Below are 26,111 nucleotides of genomic sequence, written 5' to 3'. Positions count from 1 at the left end.
CATAATTTGAGAAAGACGAAGAATAAAAGTAAAGGATTTGCCAAATAGTAGCTTGACATTGTGGCAAGATGTTCAATACATAATTAGCAAATGTTTTTTTTTCTTTGCGGGAGTAAAATTTATAAACGTGAATTAAAGTGGTTTGATGAATTTATTCTACTATTTCATAGTTTCTTTAATTTATTTCATGATTTCATAAATCATGGCATTGGTTTATGCCTTCAAAATAACTCATGGATATTATTCTGAAATTTATGCTTTTATGCACGAAACTCCATGATTTCATGAACTTTATTCATGAAATCGTGTACTTCTATTTACGCTAGAGCGTCCAATTTCCCGTCCCGGGAAAAATACCCCGGGAATTCCCGGGATTTCCCGAAAAAAAATATTTCCCGTTTCCCGGGAAATTTGTAAATTTCCCGGGAATTCCCGAAATTCAAGCGGAAGTATACATTTTCTTAAATTTTTGGAACTATTTTTTTAAATTGCTCTGAAAAATTAATAAATGAACAAACTCAACATGATTTTGTTCAATTAAATGTATTGTTTGGCTTATATATAATTAATCAGATTATCAGAAATTATGATATCAGAATTATATCTGATAATATTAATTTTTGAAGCAACTGGGAATAGATATTGCTTAATGAGTATTAAATTATTACAATTAGGTAAGCTTTTAACAGATTGATGTTATTTTATCAAAACAGTATTAACTCCTTACCTCCAAATTAAAATTGAGATTTTTTTTACTTTTTTGTTTACAATAATCAAATGAGATAAAAATCGAATTTGTGCAAAACGAATTAATTAAATTGGTTGAATAACTAGTACTAAAGAAATTACAATTTGAAGTAAAAGCATTATGGAGCATTGGTGCAACTACAAGTGTTAGAGGGTTAAATGTAAAAAAATAGAAGACTTTTTGTGGAATGATGTTAATTTATCGTATAATTTAAATCATGTTGCATAATAATTCAAAAAAAAATCAAAGCTTGCTTCAAATATTTGAAAACATTGGGTTGTTTGGAGTAAAACGAACACTAAAAAGCTTTAAGCTTTTTTAAGTTTAAAGTTTCTCATAAAAAATACCAAAATACATTTTCTTGTAGTTGAATGATTTTTTACATGCAGTCAAGCTGTTAATTGATCTTCACACTTATTTAAACCATTAATGTTGATGTCTTATACAATTTTGTTGCATAATAATCATTAAAACCAAGATCATAACAATTTTCAATAAATTTAAAATTTCCCGGGAATTCCAGGGATTTCCCGGGAAATTGGCTGAAAATTTCCCGTTTCCCGGGAAATTTGTAACCCCGGGAAATTGGACGCTCTAATTTACGCTGATATTTTTTTTTGAATTCAGTCATGAACTAATAATTATAATAATTTTTACTATCAACATATTATTCATAAAAAAACATGAACTATGTTCACTACCATATTCACACGTTTTGTAAAATCATATTTTAATGACGTTTACGAGTGTCATTGCTTATGTTATTTTTTTTTTTGATATCCATGACCTCAGCAGACTTGAAACAGACTACAAAAATCTAACATGACTATTTTGTTCAATCACGTCCCATTTTGCATCAACCAGCCAGCATTCATTAACTTCTGCATTGGAAAGTGCTTCCAGTGTGGGTTGAATCATAATAAAATTCCAATTCCGTTTTTTTTCTCCCACAAACTACTCTCTCAAACAAGCCCCCACAAATTAATTTATGACTAACAAAGCATCACAATGCTGCCCCCGGACTGACCGCCCTCGGAACCCGTTTTCCAAGCAAAAACATAAAAAAAACTCCGGGGAAAAAGTATTTTCCTTCACCATGTTCACTAGAGTGGAAAAATAAAGTGCACTTAAATCAAATGATTTCTCCCCGCCCCCCGCTTTGCCGGGCTTCCAGGAGCCATCATCGCCATCATCGGGTTGAAAAGTGAGGGTTGAGGAAGAGGAAAATTGGCTCCCCAAAAAGTCGTTCATAAAATTTTTAAAAGCACTCAATTTCGCGCGAAAGTGGACTAAATTAAAAGGGCTTTTTCGCCCCGAGTCCCGGAAAAAGCACCCAAAGAGGTAGAGGTTCTTTATGGCGGGGGTCGGGGGAGGAGGTTTCAAGTTGAAGAAAAAGCACCACCCCAACCTTTCTCAAACACACTTTTTCGCGCCCCTCGAGGACATTTGCTGGCCATCATCATCAACTCAGTTGCGGGAGAAGCTCCAGGACAGTGAAGGGACAAATTTGAAGGTAATCAATTTATTATATCCCATGTCCTGGGGGGTGGGTGGTAGGGTGGTTCTTTCTCGCATTTTCCCACTTTTTTTTCCTTCCAAAAGCCCCTCCTGTTTTGCATGGGTGGCCAGGGCATGTGCCCAATTTGTCAGGTGTCTTGTTTCACTCGGTAATTTCTCACGAAAATGTCATAAAAAGGCATAACTCACGCCATTGCCGACGGTCTACGGGAAGAAGACCAAGACATCCAAGACGAAGTTTTGGACCGATGTTCGTGCTGTCACAGGAACAACCGTCCCGAGGCCAAACGGGCGCACGTTCGAGGCCCCGAAGAAAGAGCATTTTTTCTTTCTTTTTTTGTGATTTTTTTTACGGCGAGCATTTGTCCTTGCCACTTTTTCCTCCCACTTTGCTTCTTCTTTTTATTTCTTTTGTTATCTTGTTAGCGGGACGATATGTAGAGCGGACGTCGTTTTTGTGACAGGTGAGAAGGTTGAAGACTTGGTAGAACAAGTGGAAGAAAGGTCCTTGTCTGTCTTGCGTCTTTTGTTGGCGCTTAGTAGCTATCATCAATCAGCGATTGTTTTTGCACCCTGCGGAGTTGGGTCCAATTATGGTAGGTTGAAGGTGATGTTCATAAGAATAACAATAAAAGTTTTTGAAAGCTTAATTAACTCAAATTTGCAATAAAGTAAACACTTGCATATTTTTTTTACGTAATCTAATTTCGCAAGATTAAATTTTAATTTGAATTCTAATCAAGCCCATTTCCAATCAACAAGATGCAAACCACCAACCACTACTCTCAATAATCAATTTCAAACACAAATTAATATGCTGTCGGCTCAATTCAGCCGTTAATTTCTAAATAACTAGTTTTGATTGCATGCTTTCATATCCAATATCACACCGGCTTCCCCCCTCATCCACCTCCCTCAACAACCCCAATCAAACCATAAAAAAATGTTTCACCCCCGCCAGAACGCAGCGGAAATGTCACGATAATATGCGTGACAATTTCAATCTCGACCGTTTATTGAATAGTCGCTGCATATAATATTTTATCACCACCACCACGAACGCTGCACGCAACGCTGCCCGGAACCGGAAAACCAAACACCTAGCAATTTTCCACCCCACCCTCCTTCCCCCGACTTTGACACGTGGCACGCGAAAAGTGGCAAATGCCACAACCATAATATTTCATCAGTCTACCAATAGGTTTCACACCCTCTCCCGCTTTCAACTTGCCCTTTTCGTGGTTAACAGGGTGATTAGCAGGTTTTCCAGGTGTGACACTAATGTTAGTTTTAAGGGTTTTCCTGCGGAACCACCCTAGGGGCTAGCCATAGTGAGCGGTTGTTCACAGACAAAAAGATTTTTAAGAATACTATCAACTATTCAACTAAAGAAATTTCAACAATTTTAACAATTTTAAACAATTTAAAACAATTTTATCCAATTTTAAACAATTTTAAACAATTTTAAACAATTTTATACAATTTTAAACAATTTTAAACAATTTTAAACAATTTTAAACTATTTTAAACTATTTTAAACAATTTTAAACAATTTTAAACAATTTTAAACAATTTTAAGCAATTTTAAACAATTTTTTTTTAAATTTATACAATTTTAAACAGTTTTAAACCATTTTAAACAATTTCATACAATTTTATAAAATTTTGAACATTTTGAACATTTTTAAACAATTTTAAACCATTTTAAACAATTTTTAACTATTTTAAAATATTTAAAACATTTTGAAACAATTTAAAACAATTTAAAACAATTTTAAACAATTTTTGATAATTTAAAACAATTTTAAACAATTTAAAACAATTTAAAACAATTTAAAACAATTTAAAACAATTTAAAACAATTTAAAACAATTTAAAACAATTAAAAACAATTTTAAACAATTTAAAAAAATTTAAAACAGTTTAAAACAATTTAAACCAATTTAAAACAATTTAAAACGATTTTAAACGATTTTAAACCATTTTAAACAAAAATATACAATTTTAAACAGTTGAAAATAATTTTGAACAATTTTTAACAATTTTTTAACAATTGTGAACAATTGTAAACAATTCTAATCAATTTTAAACAATTTTAAATAATTTTAAACAATTTTAAACATTTTTAAACAATTTTAAACAATTTTAAACAATTTTAAACAATTTTAAACAATTTTTAACAATTTTAAACAATTTTAAACAATTTTAAACAATTTTAAACAATTTTAAACAATTTTAAACAATTTTAAACAATTTTAAACAATTTTAAACAATTTTAAACAATTTTAAACAATTTTAAACAATTTTAAACAATTTTAAACAATTTTTAACAATTTTAAACAATTTTAAACAATTTTAAACAATTTTAAACAATTTTGAACAATTTTAAACAATTTTAAACAATTTTAAACAATTTTAAACAATTTTAAACAATTTTAAACAATTTTAAACAATTTTAAACAATTTTAAACAATTTTAAACAATTTTAAACAATTTTAATTAATTTTAAACAATTTTAAACAATTTTAAACAATTTTAAACAATTTTAAACAATTTTAAACAATTTTAAACAATTTTAAACAATTTTAAACAATTTTAAACAATTTTAAACAATTTTAAACAATTTTAAACAATTTTAAACAATTTTAAACAATTTTAAACAATTTTAAACAATTTTAAACAATTTTAAACAATTTTAAACAATTTTAAACAATTTTAAACAATTTTAAACAATTTTAAACAATTTTAAACAATTTTAAACAATTTTAAACAATTTTAAACAATTTTAAACAATTTTAAACAATTTTAAACAATTTTAAACAATTTTAAACAATTTTAAACAATTTTAAACAATTTTAAACAATTTTAAACAATTTTAAACAATTTTAAGTAATTTTAAGTAATTTTAATTAATTTTAAACAATTTGAAACAATTTTAAACAATTTTAATAGTAGTTTATGCAACAAGTTGCAAAATGAGGAATTTTTCAGCACGAGTCGTACATTTATCCAACGAGGTTCACCGAGTTGGATAAATACGAAGAGTGCTGAAAAAATCAAGTTTTGAAACGAGTTCCATACAACATTTTTTGCAATTCCGATAAACACCCTTTGAGTGAAATTTTAAGTCAAATTGTCATGTATTTTATCAATAAATCGATTAAATCAAAAAAATGTTGAAAAGTGTTACTTTTCAAAACAAGTGCTGAAAAGTTCAACTTTTCAGCACCCATTTCAGTGCTGAAAAGTAGAACTTTTCAGCATTTATTTTGAAAAGAGTTGCTATTCAATTCTGTTATTTTTGGTACAGAAAAGTAGGCTATTTCGTCGTTCAAGAATGACAGGAAAAGTAAGTAGTTTCACGACGGAATTGCAAAAACAATTTTAAACAATTTTAAACAATTTTAAACAATTTTAAACAATTTTAAACAATTTTAAACAATTTTAAACAATTTTAAACAATTTTAAACAATTTTAAACAATTTTAAACAATTTTAAACAATTTTAAACAATTTTAATTAATTTTAAACAATTTTAAACAATTTTAAACAATTTTAAACAATTTTAAACAATTTTAAACAATTTTAAACAATTTTAAACAATTTTAAACAATTTTAAACAATTTTAAACAATTTTAAACAATTTTAAACAATTTTAAACAATTTTAAACAATTTTAAACAATTTTAAACAATTTTAAACAATTTTAAACAATTTTAAACAATTTTAAACAATTTTAAACAATTTTAAACAATTTTAAACAATTTTAAACAATTTTAAACAATTTTAAACAATTTTAAACAATTTTAAACAATTTTAAACAATTTTAAACAATTTTAAACAATTTTAAACAATTTTAAACAATTTTAAACAATTTTAAACAATTTTAAACAATTTTAAACAATTTTAAACAATTTTAAGTAATTTTAAGTAATTTTAATTAATTTTAAACAATTTGAAACAATTTTAAACAATTTTAAACAATTTTAAACAATTTTAAACAATTTTAAACAATTTTAAACAATTTTAATAGTAGTTTATGCAACAAGTTGCAAAATGAGGAATTTTTCAGCACGAGTCGTACATTTATCCAACGAGGTTCACCGAGTTGGATAAATACGAAGAGTGCTGAAAAAATCAAGTTTTGAAACGAGTTCCATACAACATTTTTTGCAATTCCGATAAACACCCTTTGAGTGAAATTTTAAGTCAAATTGTCATGTATTTTATCAATAAATCGATTAAATCAAAAAAATGTTGAAAAGTGTTACTTTTCAAAACAAGTGCTGAAAAGTTCAACTTTTCAGCACCCATTTCAGTGCTGAAAAGTAGAACTTTTCAGCATTTATTTTGAAAAGAGTTGCTATTCAATTCTGTTATTTTTGGTACAGAAAAGTAGGCTATTTCGTCGTTCAAGAATGACAGGAAAAGTAAGTAGTTTCACGACGGAATTGCAAAAACAATTTTAAACAATTTTAAACAATTTTAAACAATTTTTAACAATTTTAAACCATTTTAAACAATTTTAAACAATTTTAAACAATTTTAAACAATTTTAAACAATTTTAAACAATTGGGTAATTCTCAACCAACTCACACGAAATCGGGAAAAGTTGCCCCGACCCCTCTTCGATTTGCGTGAAACTTTGTCCTAAGGGGTAACTTTTGTCCCTGATCACGAATCCGAGGTCCGCTTTTTTGATATCTCGTGACGGAGGGGCGGTACGACCCCTTCCATTTTTGAACATGGGAAAAAAGATGTGTTTTTCAATTTGAATTTAAACAATTTTAAACATTTTTAAACATTGTTGAAATTAATAAAATTTGTTGATAATTGTTTAAAATTGTTTAGAATTGTTTAAAATTGTTTAAAATTGTTTAAAATTGTTTAAAATTGTTTAAAATTGTTTAAAATTGTTTAAAATTGTTTAAAATTGTTTAAAATTATTTAAAATTGTTTAAAATTGTTTAAAATAGTTTAAAATTGTTTCAAATAGTTTAAAATTGTTTAAAATTGTTTAAAATTGTTTAAAATTGTTTAAAATTGTTTAAAATTGTTTAAAATTGTTTAAAATTGTTTAAAATTGTTAAAAATTGTTTAATTTTGTTCAAAATTGTTTAAAATTGGTTAAAATTGTTTAAAATTGTTTTAAATTGTTTAAAATTGTTTAAAATTGTTTAAAATTGTTTAAAATTGTTTAAAATTGTTTAAAATTGTTTAAAATTGTTTAAAATTGTTTAAAATTGTTTAAAATTGTTTAAAATTATTTAAAATTGTTTAAAATTGTTTAAAATAGTTTAAAATTGTTTCAAATAGTTTAAAATTGTTTAAAATTGTTTAAAATTGTTTAAAATTGTTTAAAATTGTTTAAAATTGTTTAAAATTGTTTAAAATTGTTTAAAATTGTTTAAAATTGTTTAAAATTGTTTAAAATTGTTAAAAATTGTTTAATTTTGTTCAAAATTGTTTAAAATTGGTTAAAATTGTTTAAAATTGTTTTAAATTGTTTAAAATTGTTTAAAATTGTTTAAAATTGTTTAAAATTGTTTAAAATTGTTTAAAATTGTTTAAAATTGTTTAAAATTGTTTAAAATTGTTTAAATTTGTTTTTAATTGTTTAAAATTGTTTAAAATTGTTTAAAATTGTTAAAAATTGTTTAAAATTGTTTAAAATTGTTTAAAATTGTTTGAATTGGTTTGAAATTGATTAAAATTGTTTAAAAATGTTTAAATTGTTTAAAATTGTTTAAAATTGTTTAGAATTGTTTAAAATTGTTTTAAATTGTTTAAAATTGTTTAAAATTGTTTAAAAATGTTTAAATTGTTTAAAATTGTTTAAAATTGTTTAGAATTGTTTAAAATTGTTTTAAATTGTTTAAAAATGTTTAAATTGTTTAAAATTGTTTAAAATTGTTTAGAATTGTTTAAAATTGTTTTAAATTGTTTAAAATTGTTTAAAATTGTTTAAAATTGTTTAAAATTGTTTAAAATTGTGTAAAATTGTTTAAAATTGTTTAAAATTGTTTAAAATTGTTTGAATTTGTTTGAAATTGATTAAAATTGTTTAAAATTGTTTAAATTGTTTAAAATTGTTTAAAATTGTTTAGAATTGTTGAAAATTGTTTAAAATTGTTTAAAATTGTTTAAAATTGTTTAAAATTGTTAAAAATTGTTTAAAATTCTTTAAATTTTTTTAAAAATGTTTAAAATTATTTAAAACTGTTTAAAATTGTTTAAAATTGTTTAATATTGTTTAAAATTGTTTCAAATCGTTTAAAATTGTTTAAAATTGTTTGAAATTGTTTAAAATTGTTTAAACAATTTCAAATGGGTAATTCTCAACCAACAAACATCGAGAAAAGTTACCCGAAAAAGAGGTGTTTTACAATCATTTGCAGCCTGAAACGGTAAAGTAAATCTTTCCCTGTTCCTGAGGGGAACACCCGTGAAGAGTATCGGGCCGGCATTTACAAAGCGGATTCAGTGACAGTTATTAATCAACTTAATGTTAACATGTTAAGGTTAATGTTAACATTCCATAGGTTGTCTTCCTAAGGTGTCATGATAAGGTCCAGTTTGTGACGATACACTACCTTCCCTTTACTAAGCAATCGAATCCAGAAGGGAAAAGACCACCAGTTGTGTTGGTTCGAGCCGGGATTTGAACCCCAATCTACCGCTTACAAGGCGGAAGCATTACCACTGGGCTACGTGGCTCGGTACAGCCTGCAACGGTGATGAGATAGAAATTTGATTTCAAAGGAACTTTTATGTAAAGTTGGACGCCCAATTTGATGGAATACTCAAAATTTGGAAAAAAGGGTTTTTTTCATCGAAAAAAAAAAAACACTTAATTTTTTTTAAAACTCTGCAGTCTTCCGTAACTCAATTGTAAAAACTTTTTGAATACCGTAAAACGGGGTGACTTTGATAGCCGGGGTGACTTTGATAGGTTTGCGATTTTTCCGCAGAATGAAGAGTACAATTAAATTACGCAAGGAATGATATAGAAACATACTGACCGTGGTAGAGAAGTGTTCAAAGTACCTCAAGAAGAACTTTTCATAAAATTTTGACAAGTTTAAAAAGTTAGTTAACTATAGTTTAGAAAATGTTGATGAAAGTCATTATTTTAAACTTCTCAAAGTGTCATGATTTTCTCAATGAACATGATTTTTGATCGAAAAACAGAATGAATTTTCGGATTCTTTGGACAATTTTCCACTAGGAGAAGGTCAAAAAAGTTTGTAAATAATAAATAATATGTGTTTTTGAAGCACAACTTAAAAAAAAATCTCCAAATTTATAGGCAATTTCAGTTGAACAAATTTCATGTAAAATGTGAAAACTTGTGATTCGTGCTTCGAATTCAGTATAAAATGTAATAAAAAACGATTATTTTATAAACAAAACTAGTTTAAACAAATTTCAGGCAAAATGCCGACTTTTTAACAATTTTACCTTAAATTTATATGTAGTTTGCTAAAAAGCTTATACCCTTAGTTAACTAAATATAAACATTGATTTTTTTTTTCTTAAAAACTATATCAGCTACTTTAGTGATGGTACATTTAGCGTAAAAATAAAGTTTGAACATCTTAAATATGATTTTAACAAGAAAAACTATGACTATCAAAGTCACCCCGGAATTAAAACTAAGAATTTTTAACGTAACTATTTTTCTAAACATTATTGAAAAAACTTTTTTCCGAAATAGTTCTTGGACTTTGTGTGTCCTACCCCAGTACATGTTTTAAAAATAAGAATCTTGAGAAAAACCTTACCTGTTGGAAAATATTCTAAAAACAAGTTGAAATCCTATCAAAGTCACCCCGGTTTACGGTATGTCACTTTCAGGTTAATTTAATGTTCTTTTCGAATCTTTATTAACCTAGAAAGGTCATTTTTTCCATTTAATTTTATTTTCGTTTTAAAATTAAAATTGACAAATTGTTCGTCGTTGATCATGGCCGTTCATGGTCACCCGCGACAGACACGGACGACGAAACAAAGAGAAACGCAAAAAGTAACTTTTTCATACCACTTTGTAAAACAATGTTACACTCTTAAAAATAACCCCGTAAAGTTAAAAAAAACACGAAATTTTAAAATGGAAATTTTTGTTATAAATGAAAAAACTACCTTTCTGGGTTAATGAAAATTCTAAAAGTACGTTAATTTTCCCTTAAAATTACAAGTTCCAATTTTTTTTTTAACAGTTGAGTAACGGAAAATTGCAGAATTTTTAAAACTTTTTTTGTGTTTTTTTCGATGAAAAATACGTTTTTTGGAATTCTGAGTACGCCATCAAATCGGGCATCCAATTGTACAAAAATTCGCTTTGATACCAAATTTATATCTCGTCACCTTTTCGGCTGCAAATGATTGAAAAACACCTCTTTTTAGTATGGTCAAAAAAGAAAGGGGTCGTACCGCCCCTCCGTCACGAGATATCAAAAAACGGACTTTGGATTCCTTATCAGGGACAAAAGTTACTCCTTAAGACAAAGTTTCAGGCAAAACGAAGAGGGTCGGGGCAAATGCTGTGTGAGTTGGCGGAGAATTACCCTATACACAGCTCTCTAGTGTTATAAATTACAAAAACTTGTTATTGCATCTACTTGTCTATGGTTCAACCTTTTGACAGTCGCCCGTGCACAGGTGCCACGGGAATAGGTCACGGTTGGCGTTCCTCTGTCACGCCAAACCGCGTAATTGCTTTCGGCGCCACTCGTCGACCTTTTGGGGTTATTTAACTGTCAGGAAAGGCAATTTAATGAGTTAGCTTAAAATAGATATGACGAATTACCTTAAAAATCGTTTGAAGCCAAATCGAGCGCCATCCTGAAACGGAATTTCACCCATTAAAAGTTAATTTCGCGAAAACGCAAACATGCATTTTCTCATTTTCACACGCCCGTTCAATTGCGAATTGCGGAAATTTTTCCCTCCGTGCGTGCACTTTCACGCAGACCGAGTTGCGTGTTTTCCATCGTCCTGCGCATTTACAAATTAATTAAATTGAAATTAATTGCTCTCCACTTGACCTCACCTCCGTGACGTGCTCCGGCTAGCTCAACCTTAATGATATTATTTGCATACTTATTTTTATTACTTGCAGTACGTGCCATAAATATCAATATTCATATAACTCGTGTTCGCGAATTGTCCGAGCAGTGTAGGCGATCACGAGGAAGCCACTCTGACCAAATTTCAAATTAGTTGGTGCGAGTAATTACTTTTTCGGGAAAAGGACGCGTCAGGTCAAATTGCGAAAGATCAAAGCGATGCGTTTTTGTTTTATTTTGGTGATTAATATGAAATGGTTTAAAAAAGGCATCATGCTATCAGTCCCGAAATAATTTTGCTGAAATATAAGTTTTTTTTAGCTTTTGCAATTTTTAAACACAATTCAGTTTGATTTTCTAGTTGAGCATATAACAAACAAAAAGGATTGTGACTTGCTCACAACCAATATTTTTCAAATTAATTCACTCGAAAAAAACAACTCAGCAACCGATGTTTTCCCTCAGCTTACACTCATTCTCCCGCCGACTTAACATTTCCACCAACACCAAACTTTTACACAGCTCAACCGCCTGTTTATCGCACCCCGTCCCAGAGCCAGACAAATTGCTGTAAAACTCAAATTTTCGTCCGAAATTTAATTAAGATATTTAAATGACATATCCCGACCCAGAGAGCCATAAGCCTGCCGCCCGCAGCCACACGCCGTTGAACTCCTCGTCCGAGACCATATCGTCGTGTGCCATCAGGTCATAAAAACGGGCGGTGCTTTTAGTGTCACCACCGGCCGCCACCGCCACACCACTCAACAGGACGATGTTTCCCCTTAAGCTGGAGGTGGTTGGTTGTGGTGGGGGCTACTATCTCTTCTCTGACAGAAGTCACAACGCTTTAGTGGTGAAAATGGGGCAAAATTTAGATTTTTGGTTTGTAAATACCAAATTAAAAAAAAAAAATCGGTCTTTATTTGCTTCTAACGCTTGCAGATTTGATTCGTGATCACTAGGGGTAATTGAATTTTCAGGATTTCGGGGACAGCTTGAAATCTAGAAATTTTCGTGAAATCCCGTGGAATAAAACATTTTTTTTTCAAAGCAATGCAAGTTTTAACATTAAACAAATATTTTAACCACAATCCTTTTTATGTAGATTATACTATGAATTTTGGCTTTTTGTTTGTTAAGTTTAATATCAAGGTCAAATATATTTTTTTTATTTATATTTTTTTAGTTTTTCAACCATCAATATTTTAAATTGACTTAACGAGTATATTGCGATTAGTTGTAAAAGATGGCTCAGTATGTTTCAAATGAATTATTCTCTTTTCATGATCGACTTTTTAACGCAGACTTTCTCTGAGTCGATTTTTCAGGGACTGTGGTTAAATGAAGCAATCACGATTTAGAATTAAATTACTAAAGTACACAGCAAAAAATCATGGTAATATTACATCTAATATGGGAACATCTTTTATGTCAGAAAAATGTGTAATTTTACCTCTTAAAACCAGTCTTTAATGTTAAGACAATTTTGAAGCAAATTTTCTGAAGTATTAAAAAAATCTAAACTATTTTTAAAAATTGAAAAACTGCAAATATTTCGCTGAAATCAAACTTTCTTTTTTATCGTTTTTAAAATATAGTTACCGAAAGTTTGATTTCAGCGAAATATTTGCAGTAGTTACCACGAGCACTTTATTTAAAAATCTGTAAAGTACTTTTCGATTATCGTCTGCCTGTGTGGATCAATCGGACCGCGCACTGGACTTACAATCCAGAGGTCTGTAACCGTTGCTAGTCGATCTGGTGAGCGTGAGATTTATGCGCCACTCCCAAAGGGAGATCGCACGCCATGTTTGTTTGCCCGGTCGAGACTCTTTAGAAAGACGAGCCCATTTTGTACTGATCCTCATCGGAGGATTCAGGATCGAACCAGCTAGATCACCGAGAACTGCCACTAAACGAAACCGAGAATCCGTCACGCCAACCACAAGAAATTACCCAGACAACTTACTCCAGTGTGTTGCTTCCCATGCCTAAAAGCTCATCATCGGCAGTGCCGCCACCTGCCACCAGGCAGCGCTTCGATCGTGGCAGTGCCTTCGACGCCAAGCTCTGTCATTCAGAAAACAGAACGAAAAAAGACGACGAAAAGTGACATAACTCCAGATTCAATCAACCAAAGAAACTCCACAAGTAGGTTTTAAACAACAATTAAACGAACGTTTTATTTATCCGAAAAAGAACTAAAGTGGTTTTTATTCATAACTCCAGAAAGAAAGGTGAGTTCTCGTTTGTTCGTTTTGGGTTTAGCATGCTTATATTTGTACAATAGTGTTGGTGGCCATCTTCAAGTTTTCTAACTTCTACCTACTTTGCGTGTGTGCGTTTTATCTTTACTTCTGTCTGTTTCCCTAACCGTGCTCATGTGCTCTTCCCATCTTCCAGCAATCAGCTGATCAAATCGGCTACTGCTTCTTCAAATTGCGCGCGCGCGCGTTTAGATTTTGGGGGTCATCCACGTGTGGCGTAGAAACGCGTGGGATTAAAGTTCGCTCCTCAAACTTTGGACGCGTCCGTCAAGGGCGGACTCGCGTCTGCCGCCTCGGCACTAGGCCGGCAAAAACCTCGCTACGTCAGCTAGGGACGTGCTTCTTCCCACAAGTGCAAATAGAACGGACTCACCGAATGATGATCTTGTTGCTGCTGTTGTTCTCTGCTGCTTGTGGCTGGTTGCTCAGCTCAGGGACGACACGTGGCCGTCAGCTGATGAACAGCTGACCGGAATGCGGGACTCGGCCTTACGGGGTGGCTCGGGCCGGTTCAGACGTTTCCCGGTTCCGCGGCTGTCAGGTGTTCGCAACCGGACAGGAAGCTCCGGCCTTAGGGTTGACTCCGGCCGGGACTAACGATCTCCGCTGTCCTTCAGTGGTGGTTCAGGGACCCTCCCTTCTTCACCGGGGCGATGTGGTGACGGATCGCCGCCTAGCGTGCGCTCACGCTCTTCGTCCTCGTGCTTCGCCTGGTGACGTACGGCGACAACGAGAAGTGCGGTGCGCGGGGAACTTCGTCTCCGTTTTCCTCTGCTGCTTCTGCTGCTCGTGTGTTCGCGCTGCTGCTGGGCTGGTGCTGCTGCGGGATGGTTAGCGCTGTTGCTAACGGGCGAACTGTTCGGAGAAATTCCATGAGCACATGCACGGGTTTTATATGAGCACTTTACCTTAACTCCTGATCGCACACAAATTTAACAAATTCTTCGCAACTAGCGCACACACGACTAACTAACGGGAAACTACGAAAAACGGAAATTAAATTAGAAGACCAAATAAGGAACACGTCACTATACTAAATTACATTTTGTACAAAAAGCCAAAAACTCGCGGTACAAAACGCGCACTTCCACTCTCGTTGATAGCTGGGGACAAAGTGAACGAGCCCTGGAGTCCTCAGAATAGGGAAGGTCGCAACGGACGCTCAAGCGGTTTGACCGGAATTACGTCATTCCTTGAGATGCTCTCTGGGTAACTGCGTGCGACAGAAGTAGCGAACTCCCCATCCCTTTTTAGCAACTGTGTTCTCGGGTCTAGCTGTGGTGTTCTCTCACTGAGGTAGTTCAAGATCGGCTCATCTCTCTCAAGAGTCTCTCTCCGGGTCTTAACGCAATCGGTCCAAAACAGGTTGAGTTACCGTGGTGAATACAACAGAAGTTTTACAGAAAAGTGCAAGCGGAGTTTGACTAAACGGATTTTATTGCAAAATGTAAATAAACAACATTTAACATTCAAACAAATAAATAAATAATTTTGCCAAACAGGCCAACTGTTACAGGTCGCCGGTTCGAATCCCGGGCGGACGCAAAAAATTCTAAGTGTTAATATGGGTATTCGGCGCCCTCTCCCCGTGCCATACTTCACACTTAGGAGACCCGGGAGGCGGAGTCTTGTCGCAAAAAGAACGATACATGCCTGTGGATCCGTTGACGAAACCGCAAGGTTTAAGAGGGCCACATTATAAGGCGTTACGTCGATTCCGTTTTTTTTTTTTACTTTTCGATTACAAATACAAATTTTCAAAAAAAAAATGTATGAAATTTCGTTTTTTCCATAAGACACTATTTAAAATAAAAATATAACTCAGCGGCAACATTTTTGTCCTAACTTCTTTATGACTTAAAAGTTGCGGATTTTGGTCCCCTAAAACATATAAAAAATAATCGAAAATCAAACATTAAAAATTTGTGGAATTCAGATTTTGTGAAAAGAGGTTAATTAAAATAATCAGCAAGATTTTTTTTTCCGTATACAGTCATACCTCGGTTTAGCACCGCATATGAATGATGCAAATGGTCGTTAAAATTACATGAAAATTTTCACAAAAATAAATATTGTTCCTGTTTTTTGGATATACATTTTTTTTTCGAAAAAATACTCAAAATTATTGATTTTTCTATAGGGAATATGAAATGATTGGGATTTTTTCGAAAGTTATAACACACATTTTTGTTAATACTCAAAATTTCAGTTATTTACACTACGGGTATCAAATGATCGGGATTTTTTTCATTCATTTTGATAGTCATAATATTTTTGTGAAATTAAAAAAAAATAATAACAAAACTATGTATTTTAGAAAAAAATACTCAAAACTTCAGTAGTTTTCAATATGGGTTTCAAATGATCGGGATTTTTCATGCATTACGATAGCAATAATATTAATTAAGTGATATTCAAAATTTTCACAAAACTACGTCTCTTTGAAAAAAAAATATTTTTTTAAATACGTAGTTTTGTGAAAATTTTGAGTGTTTTCAACAATTTGTATTATTACTTTTTAAAATGTATGAAAAAAGCACGATCATTTGATATCCATTGTATAAAAAAACTTAGTTTTTTTTTTTGAAAATTCGAACTTTGCGAAATATTTTACTATCTTCAAAAAATTTTGCTTTAACTTTCGAAATGAATGAAACATTTCCGATCATTTGATACCCATTTAAAAAAAAACTTAAAAATTTCTGAACAAGCCTCATATTTGCGGAAGACAACAAATAGATAAGAAAATTTCTTCAAAAGATACAGATTTTCGAATATTTAGCTATCATTTTTGTATGGATTGAGGCCAAAATGATAGGGGGACTTGTACACAGCAAACAAAAGTGTAAATTTGGAAGGTATAATTTTAGAAGGTTGAATATTACCTCTTTTATGATGTAATTTTACTTCAATTTTGAAAATGCGACATTACACCAGAATAGTGGTAAAATTACACATTTTCAGAGGTAAAATTACACATTTTTTCTGACGTAAGCATGCACATCAACTTCGTCAAAATAAACACTTAATATTGCACACTGCATGTAAATTTTTTGCAAACGCAAAAAAAAAAAGTTGCAACCGACGGGATTCAAACCCAGCACCAACAGTAAGGACTGGTGCCTTAGCCCACTCGACCATCAGACCGATGTAAAGCTGTTAGGATAAACGCATATATGAGCTTGACATTTCGGTCAAGTAGGTTTCCCATACTGATGTGCTACATATTTCAGGGTGTAAAATCACAAAAAATTGCATAAAATAATGCAATACCGTGGTGTAGGGGTAAGCGTGATTGCCTCTCACCCAGTCGGCCTGGGTTTGATCCCAGACGGTCCCGGTGGTATTTTTCGAGATGAGATTTGTCTGATCACGCCTTCCGTCGGACGGGAAGTAAATGTTGGCCCCGGACTAACCTGAAAAGGTTAGGTCGTTAGCTCAGTCCAGGTGTAGGAGTCGTTTCCCTGGGTCCTGTCTCGGTGGAGTCGTTGGTAGGCAGTTGGACTAACAATCCAAAGGTCGTCAGTTCGAATACCGGGGTGGATGGAAGCTAAGGTGTAAAAAGAGGTTTGCAATTGCCTCAACAATCAAGCCTTCGAACACTTACTTCTACTTCTACTTTTTTTTAGCTGTGTTGGACAATTTGATTTTTTTTGTCCTTGTGAACATTAAAGGGGGGGGGGGGGGTGGGGGAAGAAACGCTGAAATGTTGAGTTTTTCAAGGTCGTCAGGATTCGAAATCCTGGGGTAGAAGGTTCCTTGGAGTAAAGAGAGATTTGGCTGCTCTTCTTATTCAAGCCATTTTTTTTTCGTTTTTCGTCTAAACTGCTGAAAATTTACCAAATATTTTTGAAAATCTTTGACTTAGCGTAACAACTTGCAACCACTGTGCGACCCAGCGCAGTTAACATTTCGAGAATGGCACAGTTTTTTCTCCTTCTGTCACACACTACTTTTCTCGTGCTCTCGGAAAACGAGCCTTCCAAACTTTTTTTTCGGCGCGAAAAGCTCCCTTCGCTTGGTGGTAAGCAAAAATTACAAGCACCGAGAGGGGGAAAAGGACGGGGTCGGTTGGCATTTCCCTCGCCTTAATGTATGTAATTTGTTCGACATAAAATAAACTTTTTTATCTGCGTCCTGCATCTCTCAGTCCTGCGTCCCCTCATCGTCGTCTTCGTCACCATTCTAACTCGTTCTCTTTTCTGGTTTCATTTTCATTTCAGGCCAAGTGACGTCGTCCCTTAAGCAGCAGCCTCCCCCAGAGGAAGGAGGAAAGGGGTCGGGGTGATAAAAACCGTAAAAGGCTCCCCGACATCAACGGCAACAACAATTACTCAACACTGTGAATTCCGCGCCACACTACTCCGAGTGGGAGAGGGGCCGCAAAAACGGGGGTCGGCCATAAATTAAGGGACTATGACCCCCTCCGGGTGCGCCACGTTCCGACGACGGTGGAGAGGATATAAAGCAAATAAATAATCATCATTATTATCATAAAATATAAAAGCACACAGTTTTACACGAAAGCCGGCGTGAGGGGAAGTGGAAAATTTGTACTTAAAAGTGCCAACAGTTAAGGTGAGGGCGGCTCCCACTCATTAAGTCATCAAAAACTAGTGAATAATTTAGTCCGTGTGTTAAGAGAGCGCAAAAGGGGAAATGAAGTGATAAAAATTAAACAGCATTTAATGAAAAGTTGAGAGTAGAAAGAGCTGTGCTGTGGAAAGTTTCACACTTCATCTGCTGAAGCTTTCGTGCTGCTGCTGCGAGTACCTACCTTAATAGTGCACCCTATTCTGTCCTTTTAAGAGCTACACGAAGCGAGAGTCCTTCTCGAAAGTCCTTCCATTTTCTGGCAACCAACGTACGAACGATTGTGGGTGTGTGTATGTGGAAATTGGAGAACCTCCCACACCCCCTTAACTAAACACAACACATCACACATCATCCCTCCTCGCAGCAATTCTGGCCACACTGTCCCTCCCTCCTTCTCTGAGCAAGAAAAACTACTATAACTATGCGATTAAAGTGTTGATTCTTTCTCGACTATAAAACTCACTCTCTCGCTCTCGTCGTAATCTCCTTCTACGTTTAACGGCTGCTCAAACTTTCACCCACAACAACTCTTACGGTTACGGGCAAAGTGTGTTTGTGTGTCGGTGTGTGGCAAAGTGATCAATTAGTAATATCAGTGTGCAGAGTTGCCAACCCCTGGAGCCCTAACTTGGATGGATTACACACGACGGAGCTGAATCTCCCACCCTTTGGTGTGATTGCTGAACGACAGAGACAACACTGATGACGTCATGATACCGAACGTCGATCAGCGCATTTGGATTATATTTTGTTGGTACCTCGTTCTGCAATGTAAGTATGAATTTTATTAAATGACAAACATTCAAAAATATCACATTAAATTTATCAAATTTTATCAAGTCACGGAAATTTATAAATCTTTAGATCTAAAAATCTTGAAATCATGAAATTTTGAAATCTTCACATCTTAAAATCATCAAATCATCAAGTTTTCAAATCTTAAAATCTTCAAATCTTCAAATCTTTAAATTTTAAAATCTTTGAATCTTTGAATCGTTGAATCTTTGAATCTTTGAATCTTTGAATCTTTGAATCTTTGAATCTTTGAATCTTTGAATCTTTGAATCTTTGAATCTTTGAATCTTTGAAACTTTGAATCTTTGAATCTTTGAATCTTTGAATCTTTGAATCTTTGAATCTTTGAATCTTTGAATCTTTGAATCTTTGAATCTTTGAATCTTTGAATCTTTGAATCTTTGAATCTTTGAATCTTTGAATCTTTGAATCTTTGAATCTTTGAATCTTTGAATCTTTGAATCTTTGAATCTTTGAATCTTTGAATCTTTGAATCTTTGAATCTTTGAATCTTTGAATCTTTGAATCTTTGAATCTTTGAATCTTTGAATCTTTGAATCTTTGAATCTTTGAATCTTTGAATCTTTGAATCTTTGAATCTTTGAATCTTTGAATCTTTGAATCTTTGAATCTTTGAATCTTTGAATCTTTGAATCTTTGAATCTTTGAATCTTTGAATCTTTGAATCTTTGAATCTTTGAATCTTTGAATCTTTGAATCTTTGAATCTTTGAATCTTTGAATCTTTGAATCTTTGAATCTTTGAATCTTTGAATCTTTGAATCTTTGAATCTTTGAATCTTTGAATCTTGAATCTTTGAATCTTTGAATCTTTGAATCTTTGAATCTTTGAATCTTTGAATCTTTGAATCTTTGAATCTTTGAATCTTTGAATCTTTGAATCTTTGAATCTTTGAATCTTTGAATCTTTGAATCTTTGAATCTTTGAATCTTTGAATCTTTGAATCTTTGAATCTTTGAATCTTTGAATCTTTGAATCTTTGAATCTTTGAATCTTTGAATCTTTGAATCTTTGAATCTTTGAATCTTTGAATCTTTGAATCTTTGAATCTTTGAATCTTTGAATCTTTGAATCTTTGAATCTTTGAATCTTTGAATCTTTGAATCTTTGAATCTTTGAATCTTTGAATCTTTGAATCTTTGAATCTTTGAATCTTTGAATCTTTGAATCTTTGAATCTTTGAATCTTTGAATCTTTGAATCTTTGAATCTTTGAATCTTTGAATCTTTGAATCTTTGAATCTTTGAATCTTTGAATCTTTGAATCTTTGAATCTTTGAATCTTTGAATCTTTGAATCTTTGAATCTTTGAATCTTTGAATCTTTGAATCTTTGAATCTTTGAATCTTTGAATCTTTGAATCTTTGAATCTTTGAATCTTTGAATCTTTGAATCTTTGAATCTTTGAATCTTTGAATCTTTGAATCTTTGAATCTTTGAATCTTTGAATCTTTGAATCTTTGAATCTTTGAATCTTTGAATCTTTGAATCTTTGAATCTTTGAATCTTTGCATCTTTGAATCTTTGAATCTTTGAATCTTTGAATCTTTGAATCTTTGAATCTTTGAATCTTTGAATCTTTGAATCTTTGAATCTTTGAATCTTTGAATCTTTGAATCTTTGAATCTTTGAATCTTTGAATCTTTGCATCTTTGAATCTTTGAATCTTTGAATCTTTGAATCTTTGAATCTTTGAATCTTTGAATCTTTGAATCTTTGAATCTTTGAATCTTTGAATCTTTGAATCTTTGAATCTTTGAATCTTTGAATCTTTGAATCTTTGAATCTTTGAATCTTTGAATCTTTGAATCTTTGAATCTTTGAATCTTTGAATCTTTGAATCTTTGAATCTTTGAATCTTTGAATCTTTGAATCTTTGAATCCTTGAATCTTTGAATCTTTGAATCTTTGAATCTTTGAATCTTTGAATCTTTGAATCTTTGAATCTTTGAATCTTTGAATCTTTGAATCTTTGAATCTTTGAATCTTTGAATCTTTGAATCTTTGAATCTTTGAATCTTTGAATCTTTGAATCTTTGAATCTTTGAATCTTTGAATCTTTGAATCTTTGAATCTTTGAATCTTTGAATCTTTAAATCGGATAGACGAATCTACGGATTATTTAATCACGAATTTTGTTTTTGTTTATTTTGGATTGTCGTAAAACTCTGATCCATAACCTTCGGAAAATCGAACATACTATACTAAAAATCAAAAAAATGCATTTGGTAATTTTTAAGGCTATCAACCATTCAAATTTGACTAAAATTGGGTTGAAGAATTCGAATTTGTAAATAAAAATTAGGAAATTTGTTTGTTCCATACAAACCTTCGGAAAATCGAACATCGCATAATCAAAACTTCAGATATTCAAAACTTCGGACATTCGAGGCTTCGGATTAACGACTCTGGACTATATTTACTTTTTGGGAGCGTTCTTTTATTACGTAACGCCCCCCCCCCCCTTCGTAACAAATCGTAACAGATGAGCGACCCCCCCTACCCTCCCTGTAACGCGTAACGAAAGGTCTTTTTGCTATTTTTTATGAATTCTTGTATGAAAATTTTGCGTTACGTAACAGAATTTTAACCGATTTTAGCTGTTTGATAGGTTATTAGATAGGGTTTTCAGGTAAAATAGTTTATAGTTTCGAAAGCATGACCAGTAATAAATATTAATTAAACCTCCGCATCCTCACAGTAATATTACTGGAAAGTTGGCCAAGGTTGAAAAACACATTTCTCGATAAAGTTAACTACCAAAGACACGTGTCTCCATAAATTTCCTCTCAGTAGGCAAAGATTAACCCTACCGTAACATTGAATCAATTATCCCTTCTCGTTATTCCATCATTTTGCGAAATTTTGCGATCAAAAGCAAAAACCCCGTCAACTCACGGGTTAAAGTCTTTGATCTGTTCGCGAAAAAGCGACGAAAGCTCGCCCTGCAAAAACCTTTCCTTCTTCTGTTGAAAAAAGTAGCAATCGTCTTCCCCTCACCCACCCACGCATCCTCCTCAATTTAAGCCTTCGTTAGCTACAGATACAGTCGCACTCACAAATTCACCTTTGCTTTCCCAAGAACATAAAACATAACTGATTAAAAGAGTCTTTGCGTCGCGCAACGCTTCGCTTGATATCTTGTCGAGTGAATATTTTTGCACCTGTTTCAAACTCGGGTGGATCACATTCCCGCACGGTTCCCGTCTGTGATGATATTTTTTTGGCGAGTTCTTTTCACTTTCAATATAATTTTTACTGCTTTTTTGTGAATGTTTTTTTCAACTATTGAGAATCTAGTAGTAAAGATTCAACCTTATATTTTGTTACATTTTTTAATGAATTTTCCAAAAATAAATGAAAATTGCACTTCTAAGTGAATTGATCTAATTTTTTCCCCCCGCACACGGTGTGCATATCGTGCTGCAGAGTTATTACACGGCGAGTGGAAATTTTCCCACCTCACGTCTTTGTCGGGAGGTGCCGCTCCGTCGACAGCCCGGCTCTGTGACACGTGGGAAAATAACGGAGCAGCAACGGTACAACCGTACACCACCTACGCCCCGCCGATTTATGAGCTTTTAAATATTTCAACCCCTGCGCCAGGGAGTGGGAGTAGGTGCCCCCGACCCACCAAGTTTGTCTTTCTCGATTACAGCTTAAAGAGTAGCACTTTTCGGGGGTTGTGTTTGCTGTAATTTTCACGTTTGAGTTGGAGTTCTTTTCAAGAGTTTGAGGTAATTGGAAATGTTGTATCACAGGGTTTTATTTATTAATCTATTAATTTGAGTTCTGATAGCATGTTAATAAAAGTTCTTATGAGCATTGTAACAGTTCAAATTTTAAGTCAAATGAACATGCCTTTAGTCAGTTCACAGATCCGTTTTTTTTTAATACACAGAGAGTGGAAGAAAAATAAAATTTCATCTTTAAAAAGAGTACTGAGCAATTCTCTGAGATTTCGGCCATTCGATTTTTTTGTATTTTTCAATCCGGCTTTTTTAGTGCCTTCGGTATGCCCAAAGAAGCCATTTTGCATCATTAGTTCGTTCATATAATTTTCCATACAAAATTGGCAGCTGTCCATACAAAAATGATATGTAAAAATTCAAAAATCTGTATTTTTGAAGGAATTTTTTGATCGATTTCGTGTCTTCGGCAAATTTTTTTGGTGATTTTTAATTAATTAAATCACTTTTTGTCACTAAAACTTGATTTGCGAAAAAACACTTTTTTTATTTTCTGATATATTTTAGAGGACATCAAATGCCAACTTTTCAGAAATTTCCAGTATGGGCAAAAAATCTTTGACCGAGTTATGATTTTTCAAATCAATACAGATTTTTTCAAAAAATCGCAGCATTGATCGCAAAAATTTTTAAACTTAATTTTTCGATGTCAGTTTGAATTTGCAATCAAAAAGTACTTTGGTGAAATTTTGATTAAGTGCACCGTTTTCAAGTTATAACCATTTTTAGGTAACATTTTTAAAATAGTCGCAGTTATTATTTTTTTTAAATAAGGCCGTTACAAATATTTCTGAAAGTTTCCCCTTCAAAATTGGTTTGAAAGTTTTTTCGTGTGCAAAAAAAATATTTTTCCCTAAAAACTTCAAAATTTCCATGAAAATAGAAGTCTTATCAACTGAAAAGAATTATTCTGCAATGAAAATCATATTTTGCATGTTTGGGCTTGTATAAAAATGTTTTGATTTTTTTTGAAATTGCAGTGTACAGCACCGCAAAAATTTTATTTTTTGCAAAAAATAAAATTTTCGTCAATACTTAGATATTTTGGAAACTAATGATTGCAAAACAACTGGACAGGTGTATAATGCATTTTAAAACAGTTTTTTCATTAAAAATGTTGAAACCATAGCTCTTTTTTGCCATAGCCATAGCCTGAGATATTGCCATGCAAAGGTTTAAAAACAGGAAAATTGATGTTTTCTAATTCTCAACTATTTTCTAATGTCGATATCTCAACAACTAATGGTCCGATTTACAATGTTAAAATATGAATCATTCGTGAAATTTTTCGATCTTTTCGAAAACAATATTTTCAAAAAATTTAAATCAAGACTAACATTTCAAAAATGCCAAACGTTCAATATTACGCCCTTTTGAAATGTTAGTCTTGACTTAAAAATTAAAAAAAAAACTAGCAAAAGATCGGAAAATTTTACGAATGTTTCATATTTTAACATTGTAAATCGGACCATTAGTTGCTGAGATATCGACGATAGAAAATGGTTGATTGTTTGGGTGAGACTTAGAAAACTTCAATTTTCCTGTTTTTAAACCTATGCATGGTTCACAAAGTTCAAATAAGCAAAATATACACTGAAATAAAAAAAAGTACCAAATTCCTAAATTCTAAGAATATTGGCTCCTTTCCTTATTTAGTAATTGGGTTTTTTGGATTACTTAATAAGAAAAGGAGGCAAAATTCCTAGAATTTGGTACTCTTTTTTTATTTCAGTGTAGAGATTTTTCTCAGTTTTTAAAAATATTTTTTTCAAAGGTGCTCAATAACGGGCTCAAATTAAAAAAAAAATGAATAACTGCGACTATTTAAAAAAAAAAAACATAAAAATGGATATAACTTAAAAACGGTGCACTTAATCAAAATTTCACCGAAGTTCTTTTTGATTGCAAATTCGGTATTACATCGAAAAATAAAGTTTAAAAATTTTTGCGACCGATATTTCGATTTTTTGTAAAAATCTGTATTTATTCAAAGAATCATAACTCGTTAAAAGATTTTTTGCCCATTCTGGAAATTTCTGAAAAGTTGGCATTTGATTCTTCTACAAAATGTATATTAAAAAAAATAAATAAAATAGTGTTTTTACGCAAATCAAGTTTTAGTGACAAAAAGTGAAATTAAAAATCACCATTTTTTTCCGTGCATAATTTTTTTTTTCAGTGTAGTCCATATTCATACCTACAACTTTTCCAAAGACACCAAATCGATCAAAAAATTCCTTCAAAAGATACAGATTTTTGAATTTTCACATATCATTTTTATATGGACAGCTGCCAATTTTGTATGGAAAATTATATGAACGAACTAATGATGCAAAATGGCTTCTGTGTGCATACCGAAGGCACTAAAAAAGTTTCAGCCGGATTAAAAAATACAAAAATTAAAATTAAAGAAAAAAGACCGATTCCATAGAGAACTGCTCTACTATATAGCTTTTTACAAATTTTGATGCACAGCAGCGTAACTGTAACAACTTCTTTACTTTTTGTTTCCAAAATTTGAAAATGGCTTGACATTTGAATTTTGGTTTGTTTTCCGTGATAAATGTTGGCCCAAAGATTCACAACCCCTTCTTCCAGAACCTTCACTCATCTCATCTCATCCGTCCATAGAGATCATTCCGAAAAATCCTCATTCTTTCCCCCTCTCTCACACACAACCATTTAATGGCATTCTCATTTTTATGACAACAACCGCCGATAAACTTTTTATGCACGACGGCGACGATGACGACCTCCGGCGGAGCTTCCGTCGCATCCCCAAGAGGGGGGTCGACCAACCTCCTCCAGAAGCCTACACGTGACACACGGAGTCTTCAGTCGATCGAAGGTTTATTGCTATGTGCCCTATATAGCCTGGTTTATAATGCCACCGTCGTCCCGGTCGAGCTCGTCAAAGTCATCGCTGTTTTGCCTTCTTCAAATTCTTCACTCCTAGAAGGATGCTGAAGGAGCAGGTCCTGACCTCGAGGACGTTTTCACCCAGAAGCTGCACACAGAGGACTCTTCTAGGATTGTAAACAGTGTATTTATGGCTTTCGAAGAGCGCCACCAGAAACGGTCCGCGCGTGGTCTGCAGAAAAACTGAAGAAAAAAGAGCCGTTTTGGACTCCTCTGCTGGAACGTGGTTGACGATGTTGGGATGCCTGGCTTCTGGAAGAGTTTTCCCTTCATTTAAGCACCGTTGGATTGCGGGGGAGATAAAACTCAATATTGATGGATCAAGTGCGGATTGGGTGTGCGTGGTGAATCTATTTACTGAAACAACGCCCGTTTATGGTTGGGAAAAGTGCTTCGTTTTTTTTTGGGATTTTACGTCGTTATAGGAAG

At 32.5% G+C, this 26,111-nt stretch overlaps 1 protein-coding gene across 1 annotated transcript in view; it reads left to right on the top strand.

Annotated features, from left to right (window-relative positions):
• The window catches only part of LOC120420861 (uncharacterized), a 180,150-nt gene that overhangs the window by 52,819 nt on the left and 101,220 nt on the right, over positions 1–26,111 (top strand). Inside the window, exon 2 of the mRNA XM_052706986.1 lies at positions 17,827–18,970. Coding sequence (XP_052562946.1) covers positions 18,910–18,970 — 61 coding nt within the window. The 5' untranslated portion in view covers positions 17,827–18,909. The remainder of the gene's footprint in view (positions 1–17,826; positions 18,971–26,111) is intronic.

Source organism: Culex pipiens, chromosome 2 (genome assembly GCF_016801865.2).
Source record: "Culex pipiens pallens isolate TS chromosome 2, TS_CPP_V2, whole genome shotgun sequence".
NCBI lineage: Eukaryota > Metazoa > Arthropoda > Insecta > Diptera > Culicidae > Culex > Culex pipiens.
Note: the sequence above shows the minus strand (reverse complement) of the source record. Positions and strands in the feature narration are given on the sequence as shown.